General features: G+C 44.2%; 1 protein-coding gene across 1 annotated transcript; it reads right to left on the bottom strand.

The window, feature by feature from the left end:
* Positions 1-933: 933 nt before the first annotated feature.
* LOC137324847 (uncharacterized) lies at positions 934-26,807 on the bottom strand. Its single transcript, XM_067989570.1, has 8 exons — positions 26,767-26,807; positions 25,396-25,433; positions 25,202-25,342; positions 23,623-23,741; positions 8,408-8,611; positions 7,647-7,825; positions 3,503-3,624; positions 934-1,031 (listed from the first exon to the last, which is right to left on the bottom strand). Exons 1-8 carry the CDS (start codon positions 26,805-26,807, stop codon positions 934-936), a joined length of 942 nt encoding a protein of 313 aa, XP_067845671.1.
* Between the last annotated feature and the right edge of the window lie 286 nt (positions 26,808-27,093).

Below are 27,093 nucleotides of genomic sequence, written 5' to 3'. Positions count from 1 at the left end.
GAGGCCATAGAGGGATTTGAAAACAAAGGTGAGAATTTTAAAATCGAGGCGTTGCCAGACTGGGAGCCAATGTAGGTCAGCGAGCACAGGGGACGATGGGTGAACGGGACTTGGTGCGAGTCAGGATACGGGCAGCAGAGTTTTGAGCTCAAGGTGGGAGGTCGGCCAGGAGAGCATTGGAATAGTCGAGCCTGGAGATAACAAAGGCACGGATGAGGGTTTCAGCAACAGATGAGCTGAGGCAGGGGCAGAGACGGGCGATTTAGTAAAAGGGAACAGACCCAGCTGGACAAGAGCCCAGTCACTACAAGCCCGTGATTCACTTTAAGGACAATCTTAACTATGAGACCATTGAGGGAGTAGGTAGGCAGAACAAGGTAGATGAAGCTTAGTATACACAAATGTACTGCACATAGGAAGGAAAAATGGGTAACATCTGTACTCCATGAATGGTATTGAAAAAGCTAGGATGAAGTCATAGAAGTTTACAACATGGAAACAGGCCCTTCGGCCCAACATGTCCATGTCGCCCAGTTTATACCACTAAGCTAGTCCCAATTGCCTGCACTTGGCCCATATCCCTCTATACCCATCTTACCCATGTAACTGTCCAAATGCTTTTTAAAAGACAAAATTGTACCCGCCTCTACTACTGCTTCTGGCAGCTCGTTCCAGACACTCACCACCCTTTGAGTGAAAAAATTGCCCCTCTGGACCCTTTTGTATCTCTCCCCTCTCACCTTAAATCTATGTTCCCTTGTTATAGACTCCCCTACCTTTGGGAAAAGATTTTGACTATCTACCTTATCTACCTTATCTAAGTTTAAAGTTAATTAGGAGAATTAATAGACTTGACAGTGAACATGTCCAACCAATGCAGAGCAGCACTCAACAAGGTCAATAGAATGTTGTATCACTAAAAGAGCATACAATTCAGAAGTCATGATCAACTTGTATAGTTCCCTGGGCACCCAACGTCTTGCGTACTATGTCCAGTTCTGGTTGCTGAGGAACAGGGATACATTTAATCCCTGTAGACAGTGCAGAGAAAAACCATGAGGTGGATCCCTAGTGTCACGGAGTCTGAGTTATGAGGAAAGGCTGGAGAAAGACCGGCTATTCATCCTGGAAAGGATGCATCTGAGAAGTGACCTTATAGAGGTATACAAGATAAGGGAATGGAAAAAAATAAATCGGGAATACTACTTTGAATTAAATAGAGTAGAACAAAGAGACACAGGTCCAAAGCAGTAAAAGTAAATTTAGGACTGATATCAGGAAATTCGTCACACAACAAAATTGAACTCCACGATAGAGCAGTGGAGGCAAAATCCCTGGAATCGTTTAGAACCAGTTTGATGCCACAATGGGGCGTTTTCTGGATGGATGAATTAAAATGGGTTGAAAGGCTTTCCTCATCTGTAGTTATCTCAGGGGAAGATGCAGCCAGAGACCTCCACTAAGCTCAGGACTATTATCATACTGCTTCAGTAATGTCTTCTTCCTTACTCACTCACTCACCCACCCACAGACATACAAACAACCTTACTAATGTCATACACACCATGCTGCGATTCAAACATAGTTTGAAGGTGTCTCTCGGAGCCAACCTTCTGTTTTGGAAGAACAGCCCGCTGGAATTGCCAGTGGTCTGTGAAAGCCAATGCCTCTCGGTACCCTATGTCGCTCTCAACAAGTACAAGCAGAACTAAAGAAAGAAAGAGACTTGCATTTATATAGCGCCTTTCACGACCTCAGGACGTCCCAATGAAAATCAGGAGAAGTCTAAAACGAGCTGCCGGGTCGCTATCACCCATTTTTTTTGCCTGGCGATAAAAGTGAAAATTACCCTCCCCTAAGTCAATAGAATGGAAGTATATTTGCCATTCAAACATTCCCTCAGGTTAACGGGGATAACTTCGCCTGATTTTAACACCCGTTTGAACTGGGCGAGCTTTACTCTGTGCAAGAATGCGCTGGGCAAGTAGAAAATTCAAGAGGTGTCCCATTGAATTTTCCGGCCTAATGAAGTTCTCACGGATTTTGTGTGTGTGAGAGACAGCTCGCTGTCAGAAGACAATCAGATAAAGAAACAGCACTGAATGAAGAAGGCAGCGGTTAGGGAAGGTATGAATTCCTTAGCTTGCGATTTTTGTGACTTCGCTCAAATCCAGACAGTTTCAATGCTACTGGGAGTTGAACTTTACTGTTAAAATAAAAGAATTTGAAGTAATCTTACATTTTTTTTTGGTGGGGGGAGGGATGGAGAAAAGGCACGGTGAAATGTCGTGCTCATCAAAGCAAATTGAGTATCATTTTCAGTAATGAAACATTTTTCCACTTTTGAATCTGGTGTCAACAACAAGCCGTCCCAAGTTAGATGCCACACAAGCTAAAATTCCATCTCTGCTGGCCCAACAACAGGCTTTAACCCCAACTTAATAGCTTCTTACCTAAGGGAGGATATACTTGCCTTAGAGGGGGTGCAATGAAGGTTCACTAGATCGATTCCTGGGATGAGACGGTTGTCCTGTGAGGAGAGATTGGGTAGAATGGGCCTACATTCTCTGGAGTTTAGAAGAATGAGAGGTGATCTCATTGAAACGTATAAAATTCTTAGAGGGCTTGACAGGGTAAATACTGAGAGGCTCTTTCCCCTGGCTGGAGAGTCTAGAACTAGAGGTCATAGTCTCAAGATAAGGGGTCGACCGTCTAGGACCGAGATGAGGAAAAATTTCTTCACTGAATACGCTGTGATTCTTTGGAATTCTCTCCCCCAGAGGGCTGTGGATGCTCGTATATTCAAGACTTGCGATTGATAGATTTTTGGACTCTAAGGGAATCATGGGATATAGGGTGGGAAAGTGGAGTTGAGGTCGAAGATCAGCCTTGATCTGATTGAATGGCGGAGCAGGCTCGAGGGGCCGTATGGCCTACTCCTGCTGCTATTTCTTATGTTCTTACTTTCCCCTCCCCAATACAAGGGGGTGATATTATTTCCTGCACTGACATCTATGTGTACACTCTGAGGTTGCCATTTTAATACAAATTAGTATTGAATTCGGAGTGGTTTTGCCCAGTAAACAGGAATAGGAATCGGATTGAACATGCTAAGTTCATTCCAATTATGGTCGGCAGAGAAGAGACTTTCAACCCCTTCAGGCTGGACTGGATTTGAGCCATAAACGAAAAGACATTACTGTGACCGACTGCACCATCAAATCCCCTTGGGTGTGTGTTGAAATATTAACACACCTAGCTTCTACTGCAGATACGGTTGTTTATCAGTTATAAATAGCACATCACATTATACAAAACATTATTATATTGCATAAGACTTTGGAGAAATAACACAAGGATCTTCCACTCAACTTTCAGATTGTCTTCAGTTACCAAACACCATAAAATGCAGTAATTGATTAATACTCAAAGGCACCATTTTTTCGAACCATTGTTATAGAAACAGCGAAGTATTCGTGTGATTCTATACACACCTTAGTACTCTGGAACTCCTGAAGATTCCTCCTTCGTGCTTGCTGCTGTGATTGATGGAAGGTGAAGATCCTTTCCTTCAAGATCTGATAGTCCAGTTTCATACCTTCAAGGACACCTATGTCTATGGAACTAAAGAACAGATATAAAGAAACAAATCACATACTTAGTTACCACTCATTGAGTGAACTTGCTCAACTATGATCAAAATTGAGGAAAAATACCAGCGTTTCAATGCTTAATTAATTCACCTGAAATTCCTCTCTGCTAGCCAAAGTGATAATCCACTCATTTTAAATGGGTTAGTTTCTCTACTAAAATAGTAGAGAAAGGAATTTCAGACACATTGGACAGGCCAATATTCCACTGTGTCATTTCAGGGCAAAAGTCTTTTTCTATGTGCAATCATATCACATACGATACGCAGACCATTTGATTGGAGAACTGAGATTGATAGATTTTTGTTAGATATGGGTATTAAGGGATATGGAAACCAAGGAGGGTAAATGGAGTTGAGATACAGATCAGCCACGATCTTATTGAATGGCGGAACATGCTCGAGGGGCTGAATGGCCTCCTCCTGTTCCCATGTTCCTTCCTATGATCTTTATGGAGATGCAATTATATTGGCCTTTTTTCAAAGGACGTCAGAGCTAGTGAAAGGAATATTTCCCACATTTAGCACCCTATATCAGCATCAAAATAATTGGAGAAAATGACAATTACTATCTCATAATTAATTTACAAGCCTTTATTCTAAATAACACAAAATCTCGCGAGCTGCATCCACTAGCATGTCTGGAGAAGACAATTGAATGTTGCAGTATAACTCTGCCCCTGACCATTTACAATTCACTCCCAGACCTGGTACAGCACAGACAAACATGGACAAAATTCAGAGTAAAAGCTCCCTCTGCTCTGCTCCTACAATGTCCCATAAACCCAGCTTCTGAAGAGAACTCCCTACTGTGCTAATATAAATATATGTGTTTCTCACACCAGTCATCCTTGTGATCGCTGCGTGAGAGTTAGCAATTCAGTGAAACTTTGCGCCAGATTCTGGACAGTTCTGTGCTGTGCACATATAGCCAACCAGACACAGCTTGAGACTCACCCAAGTCTCTTTTATCTGAGACCCGTCTAGCTAGTAGAGGCCATAATGAAGGAAAGGGGCTGAGAAATAGATCACAGTGGGAGTGGAGAATTTGATAGGGACAAAATAAATTTAAATGCGCTGAAATAGAACGCAAATTCCAACATAGGGAGTTTGTATTTGAATTGAGTGGCTTGGCCTCATTCCCAGATAGCTATTGCGAACATAACGGGCCAGAATTTACCGTAGCCAGCAAGCAACTCTGTATCTCCTTAACCAGTCAGATTGAAGAATTGTTAATGAACAACGCAAGGACTGAGAAGGGACTGTAAATTAGAGTGGGTGAATTCAATGTCAAATCAGGTACAGAAAGAGAAATAAAGGGAGGGAAAGAAAGATTGGATTAAGAGAGAGAGGAAAAAGAGACAGAAAGGAAAAGTTTTTAAAAAATTTAATTTAATTTTAAAAAAATCTCCAACAACAATTAAAAGCTGAAGGAATGAGATTTCACACTTAGAAGAGTTATTTTTCAGTGCCAGACAGGTTGCTTGGTAGTAATTAAGATTTGTCTCGCCGTTAAAAATGGTACGTACCCCAACTTTCTGTGGCGAGTTTAGTCCATAACTACCGCGCAAATATAGCATCTTCACGCAGTTCGCTGCATTTCAATGGTGAGGCAGACAGCGCGATGCCGTTTTCACGAAGCGAACGGCGCATCTCAGACAGTAATTTCCGGATTTTCGCCCTCGCCTGAAGTTGCTGTGCGATTTGCGCATAAATAACGGTGAGCGCCATTAACCTCGCTGTTATTTTGACAGTAAATTCTGGCCCATTGTTTGTTCTGGGACAGTAACGGATCAGGACAAACTGGGCCATTTTCTGTGAGTGCATCTGGCTTTTAACGCTTTTTTTTTAGCATGACAGAAAGAGGCTAACACCATGATACATCACAGACTGAAATACTTCATGTTTGTCACAGAGACATACAGCATTGTAATAATAATTTGTATTTCTGTCTCTCACTGCTTGGTGGATTTGTTTTGGTTACTGGGTTACCATTACATTGTACGGAATTGTGGGTAAATGACCTTACTGCAGATTTACGGTCCCTGTGTGAAGATTATCCCTTACGACACTCTTCTTATTTAAACAGTGGAATTGTTTTGTAGGAGACAGGCTTTACACTAGCATGAAGTCCTATTTACATGCATTTGTCAAGCTTGCTTAATCTTTTCCACTACATTGAGCTAGCTGCCTTAATTCAGGAAGATGCCTTGTTTCCCTGGATCACATCATTTATTGCATTTTTCAGTTAAATTAATTAAATCTGCTCGATAATCCTGAAAAATTGAAATTCAGTGTGTCTGTGGGTAATCAGCCCTCTAATTTAATAATCATATTGCACAGTTTATGACTAATCCAGCTACTGCCAGCATATTAATGCAATTCACAAATGAATTGATTAACACTGATAATTATGTCACTTCTAATTTGCTATTGTTTTTCTTCTGTTTGGTTCATTATATCCTGCAGCGGCAATAATAGCCTGTATTTTTCCAAACAAGAAGAATTTATTTATAACATCACTGCTGCGGTTTCTGGCACGACCCAGCTCCCAAATATGCATAAAAACACAGATAACTGCTCGGCCTATACACCAGATGGCTCTGCACCATAGATCGGCAGCTAACTTAGCTATTAAATGCTTTAGATAGCAGTTTACCTATTTGGTATAGACACGACAAGCCAGTTTCACGTAAATCCCTGTAAATAAATTCCGCGGTCCTTAAGATGGGTATAGAGGGATATGGGCCAAGTGCAGGCAATTGGGATTAGCTTAGTGGTATAAACTGGGCGACATGGACATGTTGGGCCGAAGGGCCTGTTTCCATGTTGTAAACTTCTATGATTCTATACACCCATTATTCTTAGCAGGAAACAAATGTGTTTGCAGCCCCAGTGATACAGTAAGTAAACACAGAGTATCCCTTCCAGGTGATTAAGAAATAGCTAGAAACATTTAGTCATGACATAGAGGAGTGAATCATTCGTTTGAAGAAACACGTTCACCTCTGGGGTTCGAAACTTCTTTTATGTAATTAAATCACAACTGCGTTATATATACTTTTTGCCTCATAATTTTACAGCATTTAAAACACAAGCATTCTGATGCACTGACCATCTTTTAACAGACCTACACAAAGGAAAAGTATCTCTACCTCATCTCAAACCTGCATATCAACCTTTTTAGAAACGTGGAATTTGAAGTAGGGCATTGAAATAATGGGAATTCTGGTCAATTTGGCTGAATCTGGACTGGGGAAAGTTAACTTCAATATATAGCGTAAAGGTCATTGAATTTTCAGCCATCAAATGAAAAAATATTCATTGTTAAATCTGCAGTAATGATGCCACCAGAGTAAATCTTTCAGTATCAATGCCATTCTATATCCGTGACATGGATGGATAACACAGCTTGTCAGCTCCAATCAACTCCACAGTGAATATTGTAAGAAACAGCACAGATCTTGGAGTGATTTTGATGAATGTAATCCATCAGATTTTTCATAGCAAAGTTTAAACTCGATTAGCACATATAAGAACATACTGGAGATGTACAGTGAGTTGATCAGCAACTGAAACAGAAAAATAAGTTAATGTTTTGGGTGTTTGTTCGTTAGGCAGGGGTATTAAGGGTTATGGAACCAAGGCGGGTAAATGGAGTTAAGGTACAGATCAGCCATTTGGCGGAACAGGCTCGAGGGGCTGAATGGCCTACTCCTGTTCCTATGTGTAGCTCTGCATTCGGTTCTGATTAAGAGTTACCCCAAAATGTTAGTTTTTCTTGCTCTTTAAGAAGCTGATTGGTCTGCTGTTTATTTTCTGGGGTTTTATGTTTTTATTTCAGATTTCCAGCATTGACGGTTTTTGCTTTTAAACCCGATTAGATTAGATTCTTTAAATCGCTAGGAGGTATCCATTATTCTCTCGATATTCCCACGCACTAATCAATTTAAGAGTGTGGCTGGATTTTAATATCTGATATCGAGTAAGCCTGTACCTTTCACTGTCGAGCTCTTTCTGTGCCTGCTCTAGACGTTCGATGAACAGTTCTTTCTCAGTTCGTTTTGACTCACTGCTGCACAAATCTTCCTGTGGGTTTGCAGTGCACGCAGACTCTGTGAAAAGCTCCATTGCTTCTCGTTGCAGAGAGCAGAAACGCTTCTGAAGCTCAAGAACCTGAAGAGAAAGATATCTCTGTGAGCTCACACAGCAATATTTGAATACCCAATACCTTAACTGAAGAATTAGGCAATTTAGTAACTTCTGATTCAGAGAGAAACAGCTGTCAATAACTCATCTCTTTATAAGTCATGAGAAAGTATTTCTTTCGGTTTAATTCCCTGTCTTGAGATACTCTTGACCTCCGAATGATCCCATTTAAACTTGTAGGGCAAGACAGTCCAGGGTAGCAACACTTCTATAGTTATTTTCACTGGGCAATGTCATTGGGCAATTGACCTCCGAGCAGTTTGGGATGGCCAGTTATTTCTCCCAGTGCAAGGATTACATTTAGTTTGGGCAAAACTGTACTGAACTGAATAGAATCACTTATCATAAAGATATTTATTTGGAAAGGTAAAACACACTTTTGATGGAAAAAGGTCAGGAGGAGTTTGACAATTACTTTTCAGTGTGTATGTGATTCTCAAGTCTTTCCTTCTTCACAGTAAAGTAGGCAATTCAATCAAAATTAGATATCCATTTGAACATTAAGGGTTTTCCGCAGCCACTGTTGATTAGTGTAACAAGACCCATTACCTGACGATGAGTAGTCGTGAGGCTCTTTAGGCGCTGGCTTAATTCACTTATCTCATTTTCTTTAGCTCTCAATTCCGTCTGATAGTTCGGGAGTCCAATCTGTAGATGGGTATCAGGTGAGACTGGAGCAACACCAGGCTTGGCCCCACCAGGGGCTGGTGCATGGACAGATTGGGAAGACCCATTTTTCAAGTGTGATTGTGCCTGTTCATTATTTTAAAAGAAAAGATTAGACTGTAAAATACTCAGAATAGCTAACTGACCAAACCTAGTTAACTTGACAAATCCCCGATCCAAGTATCTGGTTGCAATATTGGAACTCCACTAAGTGAAAATTTAAATGTACATAATTTGGGCTGTTGAAGTCCTGTATACAATATATTTATATAGTGGATCATGATGCCAGTTAGAACTTTTATCTTGTAATTCAATAGGACCGTTGCCTCCTCTCCTTCTCCCCCTCCTCTCTCCCTCTCACTTCCTCTCCAGCTCCCTCACTCCTCTTTTACCCTTCTCATCCTCTATCCCTCCCCATTTGCCCCTCTCTCCCCCAATCTCTCTCCATCTGAGCCCTCCCCACCTCTCTCTGTCTCCCCCTACCCTCCTCTCCTTCCCTCCTCCCCCACCTTCTCACCCCTGCCATCCACTTCCTCCCGTCCTCCTTCTCCCTGCCTTCTAACCCTGCTTGACCTGAACACTGCACTTGGTCTTGACTCTCTAGGGGAGAAATTGGTTTAGACCCGTTTTTCGGGTGCGGGATCGGCAATCTGTTCAACAGGGACGCCAGAAGCCGGAGACCAGGGGCTCATCCCAAATTGGGCCTCGGGCATCCAAAGGTAGCTCGCCAGTGTGCTCTATACCAATTTGTGCTGACTGCCCCTGGACGAGGCAGGAGGAGAACGGGAGGGGGGCTCCACATTAGGGCATGTTCAAAAACAAAAAAAACTTACCATTTTATAACTAGAGGGCTAGAATATGAAGGGGAGGAAGTTTTGCTACAGCTATACAACACCCTGGTTAGACCACATCTGGAGTACTGTGTACGGTTCTGGGCACCGCACCTTAGAACGGATATATTGGCCTTGGAAGGAGTGCACCAGAATGATATCGGGGCTCCAAGGGGTAAATTATGAGGAGAGATTACATAAACTAGGCTTGTATTCCCTGGAATAGAGAAGGTTAAGGGGTGATTTGATTGAGATTTTTTTAGGATTTTGAAAGGAATTGGTAGGGTCGTTAGAGAGAAACTTTTTCTGCTGGTGGGGGAGTCTAGGACAAGGGGAGATAACTTTAAGATCAGAGCCAGGCCATTCAGGAGAGAAGTTAGGAAACACTTCTTCATGCAAAGGGCGGTAGAAGTGTGGAACTCTCTCCCACAAAAAGCAGTAGACGCTAGCTCAATTAATAATTTTAAATCTGAGATCGATAGATTTTTGCTAGCCGAGGGTATTAAGGCATGATGTGGAGATACCGGTGATGGACTGGGGTGGACAAATGTAAGGAATCTTACAACACCAGGTTATAGTCCAACAATTTTATTTTAAAATCACAAGCTTTCGGAGATTATCTCCTTCGTCAGGTGAGTGAGCGCTCACTCACCTGATGAAGGAGATAATCTCCGAAAGCTTGTGATTTTAAAATAAAATTGTTGGACTATAACCTGGTGTTGTAAGATTCCTTACAAGGGTATTAAGGGACATGGGGCCAAGGTGGGTAAATGGAGTTAGGATGCAGATCAGCCATGATATCATTGAATGGCGGAACAGGCTGGAGGGGCTGAATGGTCTATTCCTGATCCTATGTTCATTGTGTTGGTGGCCTCTAGTGGCTCCTTTAAGGACTGCTGGTTTGGCCACGGAAGAATCTGGAAAGCTGAGGCCAGCAATCGTCTTTTGTTAGAGCACCGCCTCAGCCCTAAAATAATTTGCTTTGCCTGTTGCTCCCTCACTAACAAAGAAGCCTGTCTATAACCTTTTAGTTGCTATTGATGTGCTTTTGGTACGGTTTCAGTTGTCAGCTCCTTTCTACGATTACTTTAGCTATGGGCTCCCTGACATTTCCTGTTACACCTTAAAGAGCTGAGGCAATGTCTCCAGGACAAGATTTAAAGACCAACCAGTGCCCTTTGCACACTCTAACCTTGGTGCTGTGTATTGAAGAATCGCTGCAATTTTTTGAAGAAGCACGACACAAGGGGGGAAGAAATTGACCCTTGCTGCACCCGTTTTCCAGGCGGAAAACTGGGATAAAAAGGACAAACTTTAGGGTGCAACTTTCTGCACCCGATCTGCGCCACCATATTTTAAAGGCAACTTTCCTGGCGTCCCTGCCAGCTGCCTGATCAGGCGTTAGGGCCAGCTCCGTTCAGTTCTGTGGTTCCTAATGTGGTCCTTCAAGGGATCACTGGATGGCGCCATCAAAAAGGTAAGTATATTCTTCAAACTTGTTTTTATGTGGAGCTGGGGAGAACAGGATTGTTCATAAGAGCATAAGAACATAAGAAATAGGAGCAGGAGTAGGCCAATCGGCCCCTCGAGCCTGCTCCGCCATTCAATAAGATCATGGCTGATCTGATCCTAACCTCAAATCTAAAGAACACAAGAAGTAGGAGCAGGACCCGGCCACACAGCCCCTGGGCCCTCTCCGCCACCCACAGGGCATTGACCGATCCGAACTCAGCTTCATGTCCAATTTCCTGCCCGCTCCCCGTAACCCCTAATTCCCTTTACTTCTAGGAAACTGTCTATTTCTGTTTTAAATTTATTTAATGATGTAGCTTCCACAGCTTCCTGGGGCAGCAAATTCCACAGACCTACTACCCTCTGAGTGAAGAAGTTTCTCCTCATCTCAGTTTTGAAAGAGCAGCCCCTTATCCTAAGATTATGCCCCCCTAGTTCTAGTTTCACCCTAGTTCCTCAACATTACTGCAGGCCGCTGCTGGCCTGACCTCATCTCCCACCCGTTCTCCACGCACCCCCCCACCCCCCAAACCACCCCGAGGGCCACTGCCGGCGAGGCAGCCAGCCCAAATTGGTCCTCTTCAAATCAGCGAGCTGCCTCTGGACGCCCGATTGGCGTCTGCAGCTTGTCAGCAATATGCTGATGGGGCCTAGGGTCTAATTTGGGATGAGCCTCGGGCCTACGACTTCTGCTGCTCCTAATTCAGGCCTGAAAACGGGCCTGGACCATTCTCTAGCCCGTTTGGCAATCCGTTCTACGCCAGGCCTCACCAGTCCACTATTTAATCTCGCTGCTCCAACCCCAAAAAAAATAATGTCCAACAAAGCCACAGTCTTTCACTTTAGTCACAGTTATTGTCGACGGAAAAATGCATTCTTCTGTGGTCACAAATGATTCTGCATGAAATAGTTATTCGAATTCGTTTTAAGGATGTCATAATATAGAAAAATCTGAATGCGTTGGAAAGTTTGTAAACCCAATTCAGTATTCAAAGGGTTAAGAGCTGAATCGAGGCAATACAGAAGTGCGTGATTTCTTTCTGACCTTTATCGTCAGGGGTAAAGGCAAAGGGCGATGGTTAAGCTCCCATCAAGGCTGAGACCACCACCAAAGCTGAGTACTTACCCCTCCCCCTCCACCTTCCCAACCAGACTCCAAGGCTTTGGATATATTTAAAACTGGCAGGTCGTCATTTTTATTAAAGAGGCCCTGTTTTCATGACAAGTGTCTGATTTTTTTTCTCTCGGTTTTGGACTAGTGAAGAGTCAGAGGAGCCTCAGACTGTTGTCACAAGGGTGCAGTTTGATACGATTTATATCCTTGTATTGGGCATTTGCAAACAAACAAGAAAAACATTTGCCAAACACGTTTTGTGAAGAGAGTGCCTCTTGGAAATCAACCTTCAACTTGTATTCTAAACTTTATTAGTTTTCTCCTTGGACATCTTTCCTCCACAGTTCACGTCCTGTGATACTGGTTTCTCTTGGTCCCCACTACTTCTTGTTATACTGTACAACATTACTGAAATGGTTTCTCCTCCTGTGTCCCACAGTCATCTCTGGTATATCTCAAGGTTCCATCTTTGGCCTCTTCCTCTTCGTCATTTACATGCGACACCTTGGCAAGGTTATTTGGAAGAATTGGGAGCAGCTTTCACGCACAGCTTATTGACTCCCAGCTCTACCTCGCTACCTCCTCCACCAATCCCACGGCTGTTGTCACTGTTTCCAACTGTGTATCTGACATTGAGAATTCAAAGAGCCAAAACTCCCTCCATCCGACTGTCAGCAAAAACCACATCCATCCTTTTCCACTTCTCTCTAATGCCTAAGCATCTCCAGCCTCAACTCCATCCTCCTCCCCAGCTGCCACCTTAAGCTAAGTCTGTAGGTGTAGACCCTGTTTTGTTGTCAACCCTGAGATCAGGTTCCTGCTCCAATACCCGCTCCATCACCAAGATTGCTTTCGTTTTATCTCCACAACATTGACCACCTCATCCCCTCCAACACCAAAAACCCCAATCCATGCGGTTAACACCAAAACCCCAATCCATGCGGTTATCATCTCACGGCTGGAATTCTCCAATGCTCTCCGCGTCAGACTCCCAGCCAGTTCCACCCATGAAATACAAGTCATCGAGACTGGCCCATGTTCTCAGGAAACTTCGGCGTACCTCGCTGACGGGAAGGTCTGCATAAATTTCGCCGGCTATGCCATTTCAGGAAATTCCGGGTCCATTTCTCGCTTTCTTAACCGTCTCCCATTTAAGGGTTAGGACTCTCAGCTAAGCTTTTAGACGCTCATTTGGTAAACATACTCGAACGAAACAATGAGAACTGCTGTTTCTGCACAAGGCAGCATGCACAATGGAACTCCAGAGCTTGATAAGAGGGACCAGCATCTATCACTTGGAAACAGTTCAGTCTAACCTGATGGCTTTTTAAAAATAACAATAGCAATCCATCTATAATATTGGCAGATTTATTACGTTACTGACCATTCTGAACTGATCCTTTGGCCTCGACATTAACCCCCCCACTTCTGCTGCACAGGTTTCCCAGGGGTCGGGAGCTGCCGGTCCCACAAGGTAAGTGGCAGTTTCAGCACTCCTCGTGGGCCAGGAGGAGCAGGAGTGCTCCCCACTCCCAGCCCCTCAAGGAAGCCTTCGGCCTCTCCCGCTTCCGATCGCCGCCTCTCCGGCCTCCCGCTTGCCTGAGATCGCCCCCCTCCCACCCAAGGTTCCCCGGCGAGTGGCCTCCTGCCGCTGGTGTTCACTCCCGCCCGGACGGCCAGGCTGTCCTTTTTGGCCGGCTGCTGGGCGGGAAACGGAACCAGAAGATGTCAATGAATTCCTGCCGAACTTGGGCAGGACCTCAACGTCCCCGGCCTGGCCGGGTTCTTTGGCCGTTTTGGGACCCTCCCCTTAAATATTGTGGCCTCCTTCCTAAAACCAGGGCTGTGCTTTTTTTTTTAACGTGCCATTTTGTTTCTTTGTGAAGCAGAAGGTGCATACACAAAAAACCAACAATATTGAGACTTCTGCATCGCTATATTTTGAAGCTGCACAATGTAAAAGGCTAACATTCCTGCGTATACAGGCATAAAGCACAACCTGGACAAATGAGTGGCTTTAAAAAAAAAGTATAGATCCCAACCCCCCTGCCTTTATAGAATTTTAAGACTGAGCCAAACCAGAGGAGTTGTCTCCCAGAGCAACCTTGCTGCTTTGCTCTTGCTATTAATGGGGGGAAACAGCTACTAAACTTGGTTGACAGCTCTTCCCAAACCACCCACCAGCTGTCCTCCCTCTAACATGTTCCCCCCCCCCCCTCCCTGGTCAACACAAGTCCCACAGGAATCATGCACGCAGTCTGATCAAGGCCTGTGGAGCACCGAGTGTTGTCCCTGTTTCAAACTTGGATTCCTGGCGAATTCTTTTCTTAAAGAAACACTCTGAGAGCTAACGCATAGGACAACGAGTGCTGGAATGTATCTATCAGCAGCACCGCCAGTCATCTACTGGTTAAAGCATCTCAGCCTTCATTTTGTAAAATGCAAGCCAAAATATTTAATGCAGCACATTGTGGGAGACAGTGAAGAAATATTTAATAACAGAGTGAACTAAAAACAAGGGCTTTCCTCAATGTGGAGTCAAGACCCCTGAGGTTCGTCTGCAGCAGAAAAATCTAAATTCCATGACTACTCAAAATAATTGTTTCATGTGGAAAATATGTGCAAAAATAAACCCTTTTCAGGAAGAGATCCATTTGTTGTCTTTTTTTTTTAAAAGAATTTTCCCAGGCAACCTAAGTTTTGGTTCTTGTCTCCCTTTCAGTCTACAATTTTTCTTCACTGTCTCCTGTAATGAGCTTCATCAATTTTTAAGTTCCTCACCCTGCATCTTCCCTTTCCTTTTGCCCTCTGCCTCCTTTCACCACCTTAGGCTAGAAATTACTGTTGGTGATTTTTTTTTTATTTGGTCAGGCAGGTGTTTTGACAAACGTGGCAAACTTAAAAGAACGTAAGAAATAGGAGCAGGAGTAGGCCAATCGGCCCCTCGAGCCTGCTCCGCCATTCAATAAGATCATGGCTGATCTGATCCTAACCTCAAATCTAAATTCATTTCCAATTTCCTGCCCGCTCCCCGTAACCCCTAATTCCCTTTACTTCTAGGAAACTGTCTATTTCTGTTTTAAATTTATTTAATGATGTAGCTTCCACAGCTTCCTGGGGCAGCAAATTCCACAGACCTACTACCCTCTGAGTGAAGAAGTTTCTCCTCAACTCAGAGCAGCCCCTTATTCTAAGATTATGCCCCCTAGTTCTAGTTTCACCCATCCTTGGGAACATCCTTACCGCATCCACCCGATCAAGCCCCTTCACAAACTTATATGTTTCAACAAGATCGCCTCTCATTCTTCTGAACTCCAATGAGTAGAGTCCCAATCTACTCAACCTCTCCTCATATGTCCAACCCCTCATCCCCGGGATTAACCGAGTGAACCTTCTTTGTACTGCCTCGAGAGCAAGTATGTCTTTTCTTAAGTATGGACACCAAAACTGTATGCAGTATTCCAGGTGCGGTCTCACCAATACCTTATATAACTTCCATCATGTTTCAAAGTCTCCAAAACCAGGCTAGAGGGGAATCTATCCTGAGACGAGCTTCCGACTCCACATCTGCAACGTCACCAAGACCGCCTACTTCCACCTCCGTAACATCGCCCGTCTCCGCCCCGCCTCAGCTCATCTGCTGCTGGAACCCTCATCCATGCTCTTGTTACCTCTAGAGTTGTCTATTCCAATGCTCTCCCTGCCGGCCTCCCATCTTCCACTCTCCATAAATTTGAGCTCATCCAAAACTCTGCTGCCCGTATCCTAACTCGCACCACGTCCCGTTCACCCATCACCCCTGTGCTCGTTGACCTACATTGGCTCCTGGTCCGGGAACACCTCGATTTTAAAATTCTCATCCTTGTTTTCAAATCCCTACATGGCCTCTCCCCTCCCTACCTCTGTAACCTTCTCCAGCCCTACCACCCTCCGAGATCTCTACGCTCCTTCAATTCTGGCCTCTTACGCATCCCCGATTTTAATCGCTCCACCATTGGCAGCCATCTAGGCCCTAAGCTCTGGAATTCCCTCCCTAAATCTCTCTGCCTCCTCTCTCTCCTCCTTTAAGACGCTCCTTAAAACCTACCTCTTTGACCAAGCTTTTGGTCACCTGTCCTAATATTTCCTTATGTGGCTCGGTGTCAAATTTTGTTTGATAATCGCTCCTGTGGAGCGCCTTGGGACGTTTTACTATGTTAAAGGCGCTGTATAAAAGCAAATGCTGTTGCTGTTGTAGGGCTTCTGTTTGCCTAATACAGAGTGCACGCTCTCCCAGGAGGGACATAGCTTACTTACTCATCTAAATCCAGACAGCTTGGGCGCAGGTTGGCAGAGCTAAGGTTTAGAGACCCTGAGTGTGTGAAGGGGTTATGGCTGGAGTTTAAACAACTAAAACCATGCAGTCTATCAGTACAGAGCATGGGTACTCTTTCCACTGCTTGTCCAGCTAGGAACTCCCTACCCATCAGCATAATTGCTTTCAGTGCTATCTAGAGCCAAGCATAAGGCCCCTGGTGATCGGTGTGTCCCTCCAGACTCCATTAGAGAACCAGGCTGGGTGGTCGGCCATCTCCAGTATCCTAGAGAACTACTTGGCTCAGGTATCAGATTATTGGGTTTACCACAGAGAGTTGACTTGGTTCTGAACTTCCATTGCCAGCTGTGTCATTTTGGAGCCACCTTGACCCTAAAGAGACCCTGCCTATTCCCCCCAGAGAGCACGAGTGAATCAATGCTTAGTACATTTATATGACATTGTTCTGTTTGCTATTTTAACAGGGCAGATGAAGGAATGTCATACAAGCCTGTAAAACACATATCTGCTAACATCGCCAACAGTAATTTCTAATCTGCAGTCTTTTTTTTAAAACTTAATGTCTTTTTCTTCCTGTTTTGTGGAGAAGTTTTAATTGATTTTTCTCATCATTTGGTTACAGATTTTGTCTGGGAGAATGGGAAGGGTATGCAAAAAGGCAATTGTAACTTTTGAGGCCCTACGTGACAACATCATTTTACTAGAGCTGATTGGTAATAGCACTGTTTCTGTGCATATTCTGCAGTTCTAAAATCACTGCAATATCATGTACCCAGGATGAGAAAAAGGCATTAGGCCACATTGAAATGGGTAGAACAAAGAAAACATCAGCCTCCCCAGGCTTTATGTGCCCTTGCTGAGCTCTTACACAATTCCAGTGAGAGGACAATATAACTGTAGGGGTAGGTCCTACAAATGGTAAGTACTTACTTGTAGATAAGTCCTAGTGAATTAGGATCGCTGTTTAACAATTATTTTTCACGCGTGAGGGTAAATTCAGTAAGGCTGCGCTCCTGGCATGGAGCCGCTAGACAGGAGGAGGAATCACAAAATCAGCCCTTAGTGTTAAGTGACCTATTTACCACCATGCTTCCCTCTAGTGAGAATGCAGCCTGACTGAATGTACCCTAAGGATAAAAGATTGAGATCATTTGGGGTCATTCAAAAAACAGTCTAATCGCAATCAAACCAATGTTAGGACAGGGGACATGTTGTAAAAGGTGACCAGTTGCAGTACTGTCACTTCCACCTCCCTCACATGGTGGAGTCAACCTCCATGGCGGGATCCTATGTAATGACCCCTGACCCAGGAAAAACCAACCCAAGCACTGGGGTTCATTTCTGGAGGGATAAAATTGAAAAGCAGGGAAGTTATGTTAAACTTGTATAGAACCTTGCTTAGACCACACTTGGAGCACTGTGAACAGTTCTGGCCTCCATATTGCAAAACGGATGTAGAGGCACTGGAGAAGGTGCAAAAAAGGTTTACTAGGATGATACTAGAATTGAGAGGTTATACCCATCAGGAAAGATTGAGCAGGCTGGGGATCTTTTCTCTAGAAAAGAGAAGTCTAAAGGATGACCAGATTGAGGTCTTTAAGATTATGAAAGGGTTTGATAGGGTAGACGTAGAGATGATGTTTCCACCTGCGGGGGAGACCAGAACTAGGGGCCATAAATCTAAGATAGTCACTAATAAATCCAATAGGAAATTCAGGAGAAACTTCTTTACCCAGAGAATGGTAAGAATGTGGAACTCGCTACCTCAGGAGTAGTTGAGGCGATTAGCATAGATGCATTTAAGGGGAATCTAGATAAACACATGAGGGAGACAGGAATGGAAGGATATGCTGATAGGGTTAGATGAAGTAAGGAGGGAGGAGGCTCATGTGGAGCATAAACACCAGCATGGACCTGTTGGGCTGAATGGCCTGTTTCTGTGCTGTACATTCTATATCATTCTATGTAACATTCAGCCCCCTTCAGCTATCCCTTGAACCCACTGGAGAGCTGATGGGACAAGATTCTCTCCTTCAGCGGAAGGCCAGCATAAAATTGTCGGCATGGGCTTTGTCCCTACTTGACCTCCCCACTCCTGGCCCGTGTGAATTGTCCTAGATCAGCCTTATTTGTTGGTGGGCTCCCGGTGGGAATCTGCCGCATGGAGCTGGCTTTGATGGGGATTGGGGAGGGGGGGAGCGGGTCGTGAGGGGAAGGGGCAGAAGGAAAATGGTTGCCGCGGGGTTCTGGTGCTTGCGACGATGGAATGGGGCTGGGTTTCAATGGGGCAGCTGAAGAGAACGTCCCGTTTCCTCAGAAAAGTTGAGAAATTGTGGGGTGTGAGAGTGCAGTCAATCGGCGTATAATCAAGTGCATTCCTTTAGCGGCACTTTGCATTTTAAACGGCCTCCATCTTTAGAAAATCCACTTTAGTAAGGACGTCAAGGCCTTGGAGAGGGTGCAGAGGGCATTTACTAGAATGGTACCAGGGATGAGGGACTTCAGTTATGTGGAGAGACTGGGATTGTTCTCCTTAGAATAGAGAAGGTTAAGGAGAGATTTAATTGAGATTTTCAAAATTATATGGGCTTTTGATAGAGTAGATAGGGAGAAACTGTTTCCACTGGCAGAGGGGTCGGTAACCAGAGGACACAGATTTAAAATACTTGGCAAAAAAGCCAGGGCGGAGATGAGGAGAAATTTTTTTTACGCAGCGAGTTGTTGCGATCTGGAATGCGCTGCCTGAAAAGGCGGTGGAAGCAGATTCAATAGTAACTTTCAAAAAGGGAATTGGATAAATACTTAAAAAGGTAAAATTTGCAGGGCTATAGAATCATAGAATCATAGAATCATAGAAGTTACAACATGGAAACAGGCCCTTCGGCCCAACATGTCCATGTCGCCCAGTTTATACCACTAAGCTAGTCCCAATTGCCTGCACTTGGCCCATATCCCTCTATACCCATCTTACCCATGTAACTGTCCAAATGCTTTTTAAAAGACAAAATTGTACCCGCCTCTACTACTGCCTCTGGCAGCTCGTTCCAGACACTCACCACCCTTTGAGTGAAAAAATTGCCCCTCTGGACCCTTTTGTATCTCTCCCCTCTCACCTTAAATCTGTGCCCCCTCGTTATAGACTCCCCTACCTTTGGGAAAAGATTTTGACGATCTACCTTATCTATGCCCCTCATTATTTTATAGACTTCTATAAGATCACCCCTTAACCTCCTACTCTCCAGGGAAAAAAGTCCCAGTCTGTCTAACCTCTCCCTGTAAGTCAAACCATCAAGTCCCGGTAGCATCCTAGTAAATCTTTTCTGCACTCTTTCTAGTTTAATAATATCCTTTCTATAATAGGGTGACCAGAACTGTACACAGTACTCCAAGTGTGGCCTCACCAATGCCCTGTACAACTTCAACAAGACATCCCAACTCCTGTATTCAATGTTCTGACCAATGAAACCAAGCATGCCGAATGCCTTCTTCACCACCCTATCCACCTGTGACTCCACTTTCAAGGAGCTATGAATCTGTACTCCTAGATCTCTTTGTTCTATAACTCTCCCCAACGCCCTACCATTAACGGAGTAGGTCCTGGCCCGATTCGATCTAACAAAATGCATCACCTCACATTTATCTAAATTAAACTCCATCTGCCATTCATCGGCCCACTGGCCCAATTGATCAAGATCCCGTTGCAATCCCAGATAACCTTCTTCACTGTCCACAATGCCACCAATCTTGGTGTCATCTGCAAACTTACTAACCATGCCTCCTAAATTCTCATCCAAATCATTAATATAAATAACAAATAACAGCGGACCCAGCACCGATCCCTGAGGCACACCGCTGGACACAGGCATCCAGTTTGAAAAACAACCCTCTACAACCACCCTCTGTCTTCTGTCGTCAAGCCAATTTTGTATCCAATTGGCTACCTCACCTTGGATCCCATGAGATTTAACCTTATGTAACAACCTACCATGCGGTACCTTGTCAAATGCTTTGCTGAAGTCCATGTAGACCACGTCTACTGCACAGCCCTCATCTATCTTCTTGGTTACCCCTTCAAAAAACTCAATCAAATTCGTGAGACATGATTTTCCTCTCACAAAACCATGCTCACTGTTCCTAATTAGTCCCTGCCTCTCCAAATGCCTGTAGATCCTGTCCCTCAGAATACCCTCTAACAACTTACCCACTACAGATGTCAGGCTCACCGGTCTGTAGTTCCCAGGCTTTTCCCTGCCGCCCTTCTTAAACAAAGGCACAACATTTGCTACCCTCCAATCTTCAGGCACCTCACCTGTAGCGGTGGATGATTCAAATATCTCTGCTAGGGGACCCGCAATTTCCTCCCTAACCTCCCATAACGTCCTGGGATACATTTCATCAGGTCCCGGAGATTTATCTACCTTGATGCGCGTTAAGACTTCCAGCACCTCCCTCTCTGTAATATGTACACTCCTCAAGACATCACTATTTATTTCCCCAAGTTCCCTAACATCCATGCCTTTCTCAACCGTAAATACCGATGTGAAATATTCATTCAGGATCTCACCCATTTCTTGTGGTTCCGCACATAGATGACCTTGTTGATCCTTAAGAGGCCCTACTCTCTCCCTAGTTACCCTTTTGCCCTTTATGTATTTGTAGAAGCTCTTTGGATTCACCTTTGCCTGATCTGCCAAAGCAATCTCATATCCCCTTTTTGCCCTCCTGATTTCTCTCTTAACTCTACTCCGGCAATCTCTATACTCTTCAAGGGATCCACTTGATCCCAGCTGCCTATGCATGTCATATGCCTCCTTCTTCTTTTTGACTAGTGCCTCAATCTCCCGAGGCTATGGGGAAAGAGAAGTGAGGGCTTGGTTGAAGGTGGGACTAAATGTTGGCTCTTTCAGACCGCCAGCACAGGCACGATGGGCCGAACGGCCTCCTTCTGTGCCGTATCATTCTATGATTCTATATGTGCCAAAGCAATGCTGGTGATCTTGCATCCAGTGTTGCTATGACGACAACAACGGTCACCCGTTGCCACTCCATCACTATCTGAACGCACCTGCCCAGATTTCGGTCGGACGTGTCCAACTGCCACTGTCACTACCAGCGGAAAATCTTGCAAGTGACGGCAAACAGAAAGGAGCTGGCAGAATGGCTCTTGGGCCCGACTCCCACTCCGGGTCCACTCAAAATCAGGCGGAAAGGGAGCAGCAAAATATATCGTTAACGTTCATGCCTCTACATTCAGCGGTATCCAAGAGCCTCAGCACCTGCTGTAAGAATGGCAGGGTGTCAGGACTTGTTGGGGGTGAAATTGGATAGCCCCCCACCCCCCCGGCCTGATCCCTGTGCAGAATCGGGTAGGCCCGAGGCACACTCAATATTGGGCCTCAGCCCTCATTTAAATTAGGCTGGCAAGAACAGATTTAAATTTCGGGCCGCTGCGTCAGGTCTCAGGTACGCAGGGAGGCCCTGAGAGTGGGGGGGGAGAGGGGGGCGGCGAGGGGGGGAGGCAATCAGGAGGGGGGGGAAATCGATTGAGAGGAAGGAAATGATCTAGAGGGGGCGATCCAGAGGGGGCCTAGCGGAGTCAACAACAGTCTTCGGGAGTGCTGTGGAGCTGGGAGCAGCACTCCTGTACCTCACGTCTCCCCATTCAGGTAAGTATTTATTTAAAAATACCGCATGTAGACTTGGTGGATCCTGAACGCAGAAGCCCCAGCGCTGGCTGAATTCAGGGCAGCCCAATTTTGGGAAGGGGGTCCTGATAAAGGCCACCTACTTGCTTCTGCAAAGGGCCAAACTCCTATTCCTGGCGCGGGCCCTGGACGCCTATTCTTCAGCCTTTACCAATATGGCGGATCGTGCATTTCCAGCGCGGGATATATCGTCCGCCATATTGGACTCTCGGCTGTTAAGTTTTGTCCTTTTCCACTAATGAGTCAAGTTGAAGCAACAGCAAAACAAGGGGACATTTATAATAGCTGTCTGCTATTATTTTATGGGGTATATTTTAAGACCAAATTTTTTTCTGGATGATTATTTAACATGTCCACGAGTTAATGCCTGCAGTTTAAAAAAGTGCACAGAGGGAATGTAATACGAGTGTGTAAAACATTCATACAGATACCTCCGAACATTGAGAACTACTCTTTAAAAGTTTATAAAATACGGAAGTCATCAACTGAACCAAACCCACTGCACAACAAACACCAGAACGGGGCTGTCAGTCTTTTGGGAGTGTTTACTCCTTCAGTGACCTTGTCCAGGTTCAATGGTATCATTTCCTCTCAAAACAAACAAGACATTTTGCATTACCTTGTCCTTTTTCTCTTTGATGCTATTGAAGTTGGTGTCCTTTCAGTTTTTAGTATTTATTTTTCCCCTGACGAGACTCTTTCGCACTAACACAGAGCCCACTATAATTCCTTAGATTTGCAATCAACCAGTTTTGGAGGTCAACAGGTTCTCTGTGTGATTCCAAAGAAATGTTATTAATAGTGGCACCAGTTGCCTGGTGTTCCTATATTTCCCTGGATTTTATAAGGAAAAATGCTTATCGAAAGCAAATTAAGGAAAGTTTGTAACCTAAAGAGATTTGACAGAGAGAGAGAGAGAGAGAGAATATGACCTAATGTTCCATTAATAGCCCATTAACAGCTTGGAGTGATTTTAAAACTGGATTATTACATGGTCTGTGAAACAAAACAGAGAGTTTAACTGTAGATGGAACCGGGAATTATTAAGTAGGCAGTCTTGAATGGCTTGGTACGTTATGTGAATGACACCTGGTAGTTAATAAGATACAATGGTCCCATTCTGGAGTAACTATTGTAGTTCTACAATAATTAGCAGAATATCATAATATGATTGTTTGCAGATTTTTCTTGTTTTGCTTTCTGGGCATATAGGAGAACATACATGAAAAAACCATTAAGGAAATACAGTAAAATAATATCTAATAATCTGAAGCAGAAATCTGATCATAATCCGGGAGACAGTAAAACTCAAAAAGCCTCATTCACAGTGACTTGAATATCAAATTTGGTTTCGAGCTCATCTTCCAGCTCCTCGTTGATTTGCTAACGAAATGAAATTCATGTTAATTTATTAAAACTGTAGGATTCAACAGCTTTCTAAGACTGGGATTTTGTTAGTGGGTCATTAACTAAAGGAAATAAAGTGAAATTGTCCTGTTTTTCACTAAAGGAGGAATTTTACTCATTACCCAGCTCCTCTTTCGCCTTTACACTTGCAAATTCGCTATTCTTTGAATTTTACACTTGTGTACTCACTTATTGAATTCTCTTGTTGAACTCACCTCTTTCTCCACACTGTTGAAATTATCACTCACTTTCTTGCACAGTTGCAATTTGAGTTCTTTTTTTCCCAAAAGCTTCAGTTCACCTATTTGTTTCTCTGCTTGCAATTCCTCGACCACTGTTGGAGAACACATTTCTTGGTTTTAGTTTTGTGGTTTGCCTCCTCAGAACTCCCTTTCCCACTATCCCCATCTTCACAATGGACTGTAAACATGAGGAAATCATTGACTTCTTTGTATCCAAAATCTCAATAGCCGCTATCTCCTGTGACTGTCCCTCATCGTCCAGTTCTCTTCCCACTCTCCATCTGACCAAGCCCTCACTCAACTTGTTCTCTGTCAATTCATCCCCATATCCCACTCAGTCCTCGACACACTCATTTTGCCCATGAGGCCCACTACCTGCTTCTTTGCCCCTCTCCCATCCCAACTCTTGATCACCTAGCTACACTTCCTCAGCCCCATGTTTGCCAACACCATCAACCTGATTCTATCCTCCATTGCTGCCCCCATCTCCCACAAACCTGCCTTTATCACTTCCTTCCGCATTAACTATTCCCTGGCATTGTCCCCATTTCATGCAAGACTGTCATTATCGACTTTATCCTCAAGAGACCGTTCCGTAACCACTTCACTGCCATGATGAGATGGACGTTGTAAAATTTCCCTTTAAGGAAACAGCCACAGAGATGCAGATTGGTCAACAATATTGAATCAATAGAACCTTAATATTAGGTAAGAAAATGAGTTACATTATTAATTAAAAGCTCCGTAAATCTTTAATTTGACAAGATGCCCAATGTAGACCAGCACGGAAATAGGCACCAAAACAAGATGATTATCCAAGCCAAATCTTTGTGTGATAATTGATTTCCAGAACCGATCTCCAAGACAATAACTTGCATTTATATAGCGCCTTTAATGCAATAAAACATCCCAAGGCGCTTCACAGGAGCGATTATCAAACAAAATTTGACACCGAGCCATGTAAGGAGATATTAGGACAGGCGACTGAAAGCTTGGTCAAAGAGGTGGGTTTTAAGGAGCATCTTAAAGGAAGAGAGGTAGAGAGGTGGAGAGGTTTAGGAAGGAAATTCCAGAGCTTAGGGCCTACGCAACTGAAGGCACGGCCGCCAATAGTAGAGCGATGAAAATCGGGGATGCGTAAGAGGTCAGAATCAGAGCAGCGCAGAGATCTCGGAGGGTTGTAGGGCTGGAGGAGGTTACAGAAATAGGATGGGAAAAGGCCGTAGAGCAATTAAAAAAGACAGAGGGTTGTGAATCTTTGGAATTCTCTGCCTCAGAGGGCTGTGGATGCTCAGTCGTTGAGTATATTCAGGACTGAGGTCGATAGATTTTTGGACTCTAAGGGAATCAATAGACATGGCGATCGGGCGGGAAAGTGGAGTTGAGGTCGAAGATCAGCCACGATCTTATTGAATGGCGGAGCAGGCTCGAGGGGGCACATGGCCTACTCCTGCTCCTATTTCTTACATTCTTATGACATTTAATAAAGTGAGTACAATCTGCAATAAGGCAGATTGTACGTGAAGCTGTCAGTTGCCAGGAAATCCTTTACCTTCGCCCGTTCTGCTGGTTATGATATCCAGGGACAGGAGACTGGTGTTCTCCTTTAGTCCCAAAATTTTCGTACATGCGTCAAGTACTTTAGCAACCGTTGAATCTCTCGAGACCTTCAGCTGCAGTTTTTGCTGAAAAGCTGCGAGGAAAAGAAAAAGAGAGACAAATGAAAGGATAAAACGTGGAATTTACCAACAGAGGCTTCTTCCTCCAGACTAACCGATGGGTCCCTGCACATGGAGAAGAAAGTTCAGTTTTTCGGAATAACAGAACTCCCATCTTGTACCTCGCAGCAGTGGCCTAGTTTCTTCTAAAAGTCTTTTTTTTTGAACAAAATAAAGAGCGGAAACATTCTGGAATCAGGAACACAAAGGAAAAGGCTGATCAGACCATTGCATTATCACCAAAGAATTTGACTGTGGCCGCTCTCTAATCAGAAAACAGTGGAATTACGCACGGTAATTGTTTGCATTGTTAAAACAAGACAATTTGACAACATGGAGTAGTGTTTGGAGAGGAATTTGTACTGATTTAAGGACGAGGAGTGTTTGTGCATTGCTGATAAAGTTGAAGCACAGTGACGTCATCTCAGTATATTGAATACCAAACATTTGGTGGCTTCTGTTTGGTGGGACAAGTGTTTCTGGTCACTACTTATTTCAGACTATATATAGCCAATGCCAGTGACCTGGTGTGTGGGGAACTATGAGTGTGACCCTCGTTCCATTGAAAAAGAGCATTGAAGAAGACAGAAGCTGACACACTCTCTCTCCTGTGTGTGTTTTTGAAAAGTTATTCTTTCAAAATGTTTTTTTTTTTACTTTCATTGCCTCCTCTCTCTCCTTGACTCAGTTTTTTTCACTTCCTCTCTCTCTTTCCACATTCCAATTCTGGAAATGGCAATTAGAGCAACAACAACAACTTGCATTTATATAGCACCTTTAACGTAGTAAAACGTCCCAAGGCGCTTCGCAGGAGCGATTATCAAACAAAATTTGATACCGAGCCACATAAGGAGATTTTAGGACAGGCTTGGTCAAAGAGGTAGGTTTTTAGGAGCGTCTGAAAGGAGGAGAGAGAGGTAGTGAGGCGGAGAGGTTCAGGGAGGGAATTCCAGAGCTTAGGGCCTAGGCAGCTGAAGGCACGGTCGCCAAAGGTGGAGCGAAGAAAATCGGGGATGCGCAAGAGGCCAAAAATTGGAGGAGGTTACAGAGATAGGGAGGGGCGAGGCCATGGATGGGTTTGAAAACGAGGATGAGAATTTTAAAATCGAGGCATGGTCGGACCAGGAGCCAATGTTTCTCAGTGAGCACAGGGATGATGGGTCAATGGAACTTGCTGTGACGTTCTAGTACACTTGGGATGCTGATGCATGCAGTGAGGCAAATGAGGTCAGGCCCTGATTGGCATTAAAGGATTCCCTACCCAGAGAAAAAAAATTATCCAAAGTGCGTTGACAGGAGATAGCAAGCATGGTGATTGCTCTCTCTAACACCCAGAGGACCTGGCCACAGATGGAGATGAAGATGGCAAATTTGAGAAAAGATGCCAAAGTAATCCTACCTAGCGAATTCCTGCAGCAAAAATCTGTCCCAAGTATTCATGCCCCAAAATGTGTCCTCAGGATCTGTGACTCTTGTAATGCTTGCCCCTCAAAAGTTGTCATCCAACCTCACAGCCCTTTGAATGATTAGCATGCAAGGCACACATGCAAGCTGCAACTTATATTTGAAACTGTAATCACAACCGAAACCTAAATGGCAAATCCTTCAGGCATACTCTAGATGAATGATGCATGTTCAGTTACTGACACACACATGGGATGCAAGATGGCCACGTGATGCCTGCACTCCATGAAATGCAGCAGTGTGGCGAAATTGTACAGCCATG

This window comes from Heptranchias perlo, chromosome 8 (genome assembly GCF_035084215.1).
Source record: "Heptranchias perlo isolate sHepPer1 chromosome 8, sHepPer1.hap1, whole genome shotgun sequence".
Lineage (NCBI taxonomy): Eukaryota > Metazoa > Chordata > Chondrichthyes > Hexanchiformes > Hexanchidae > Heptranchias > Heptranchias perlo.
This window is presented reverse-complemented; position numbering and strand designations above follow the sequence as displayed.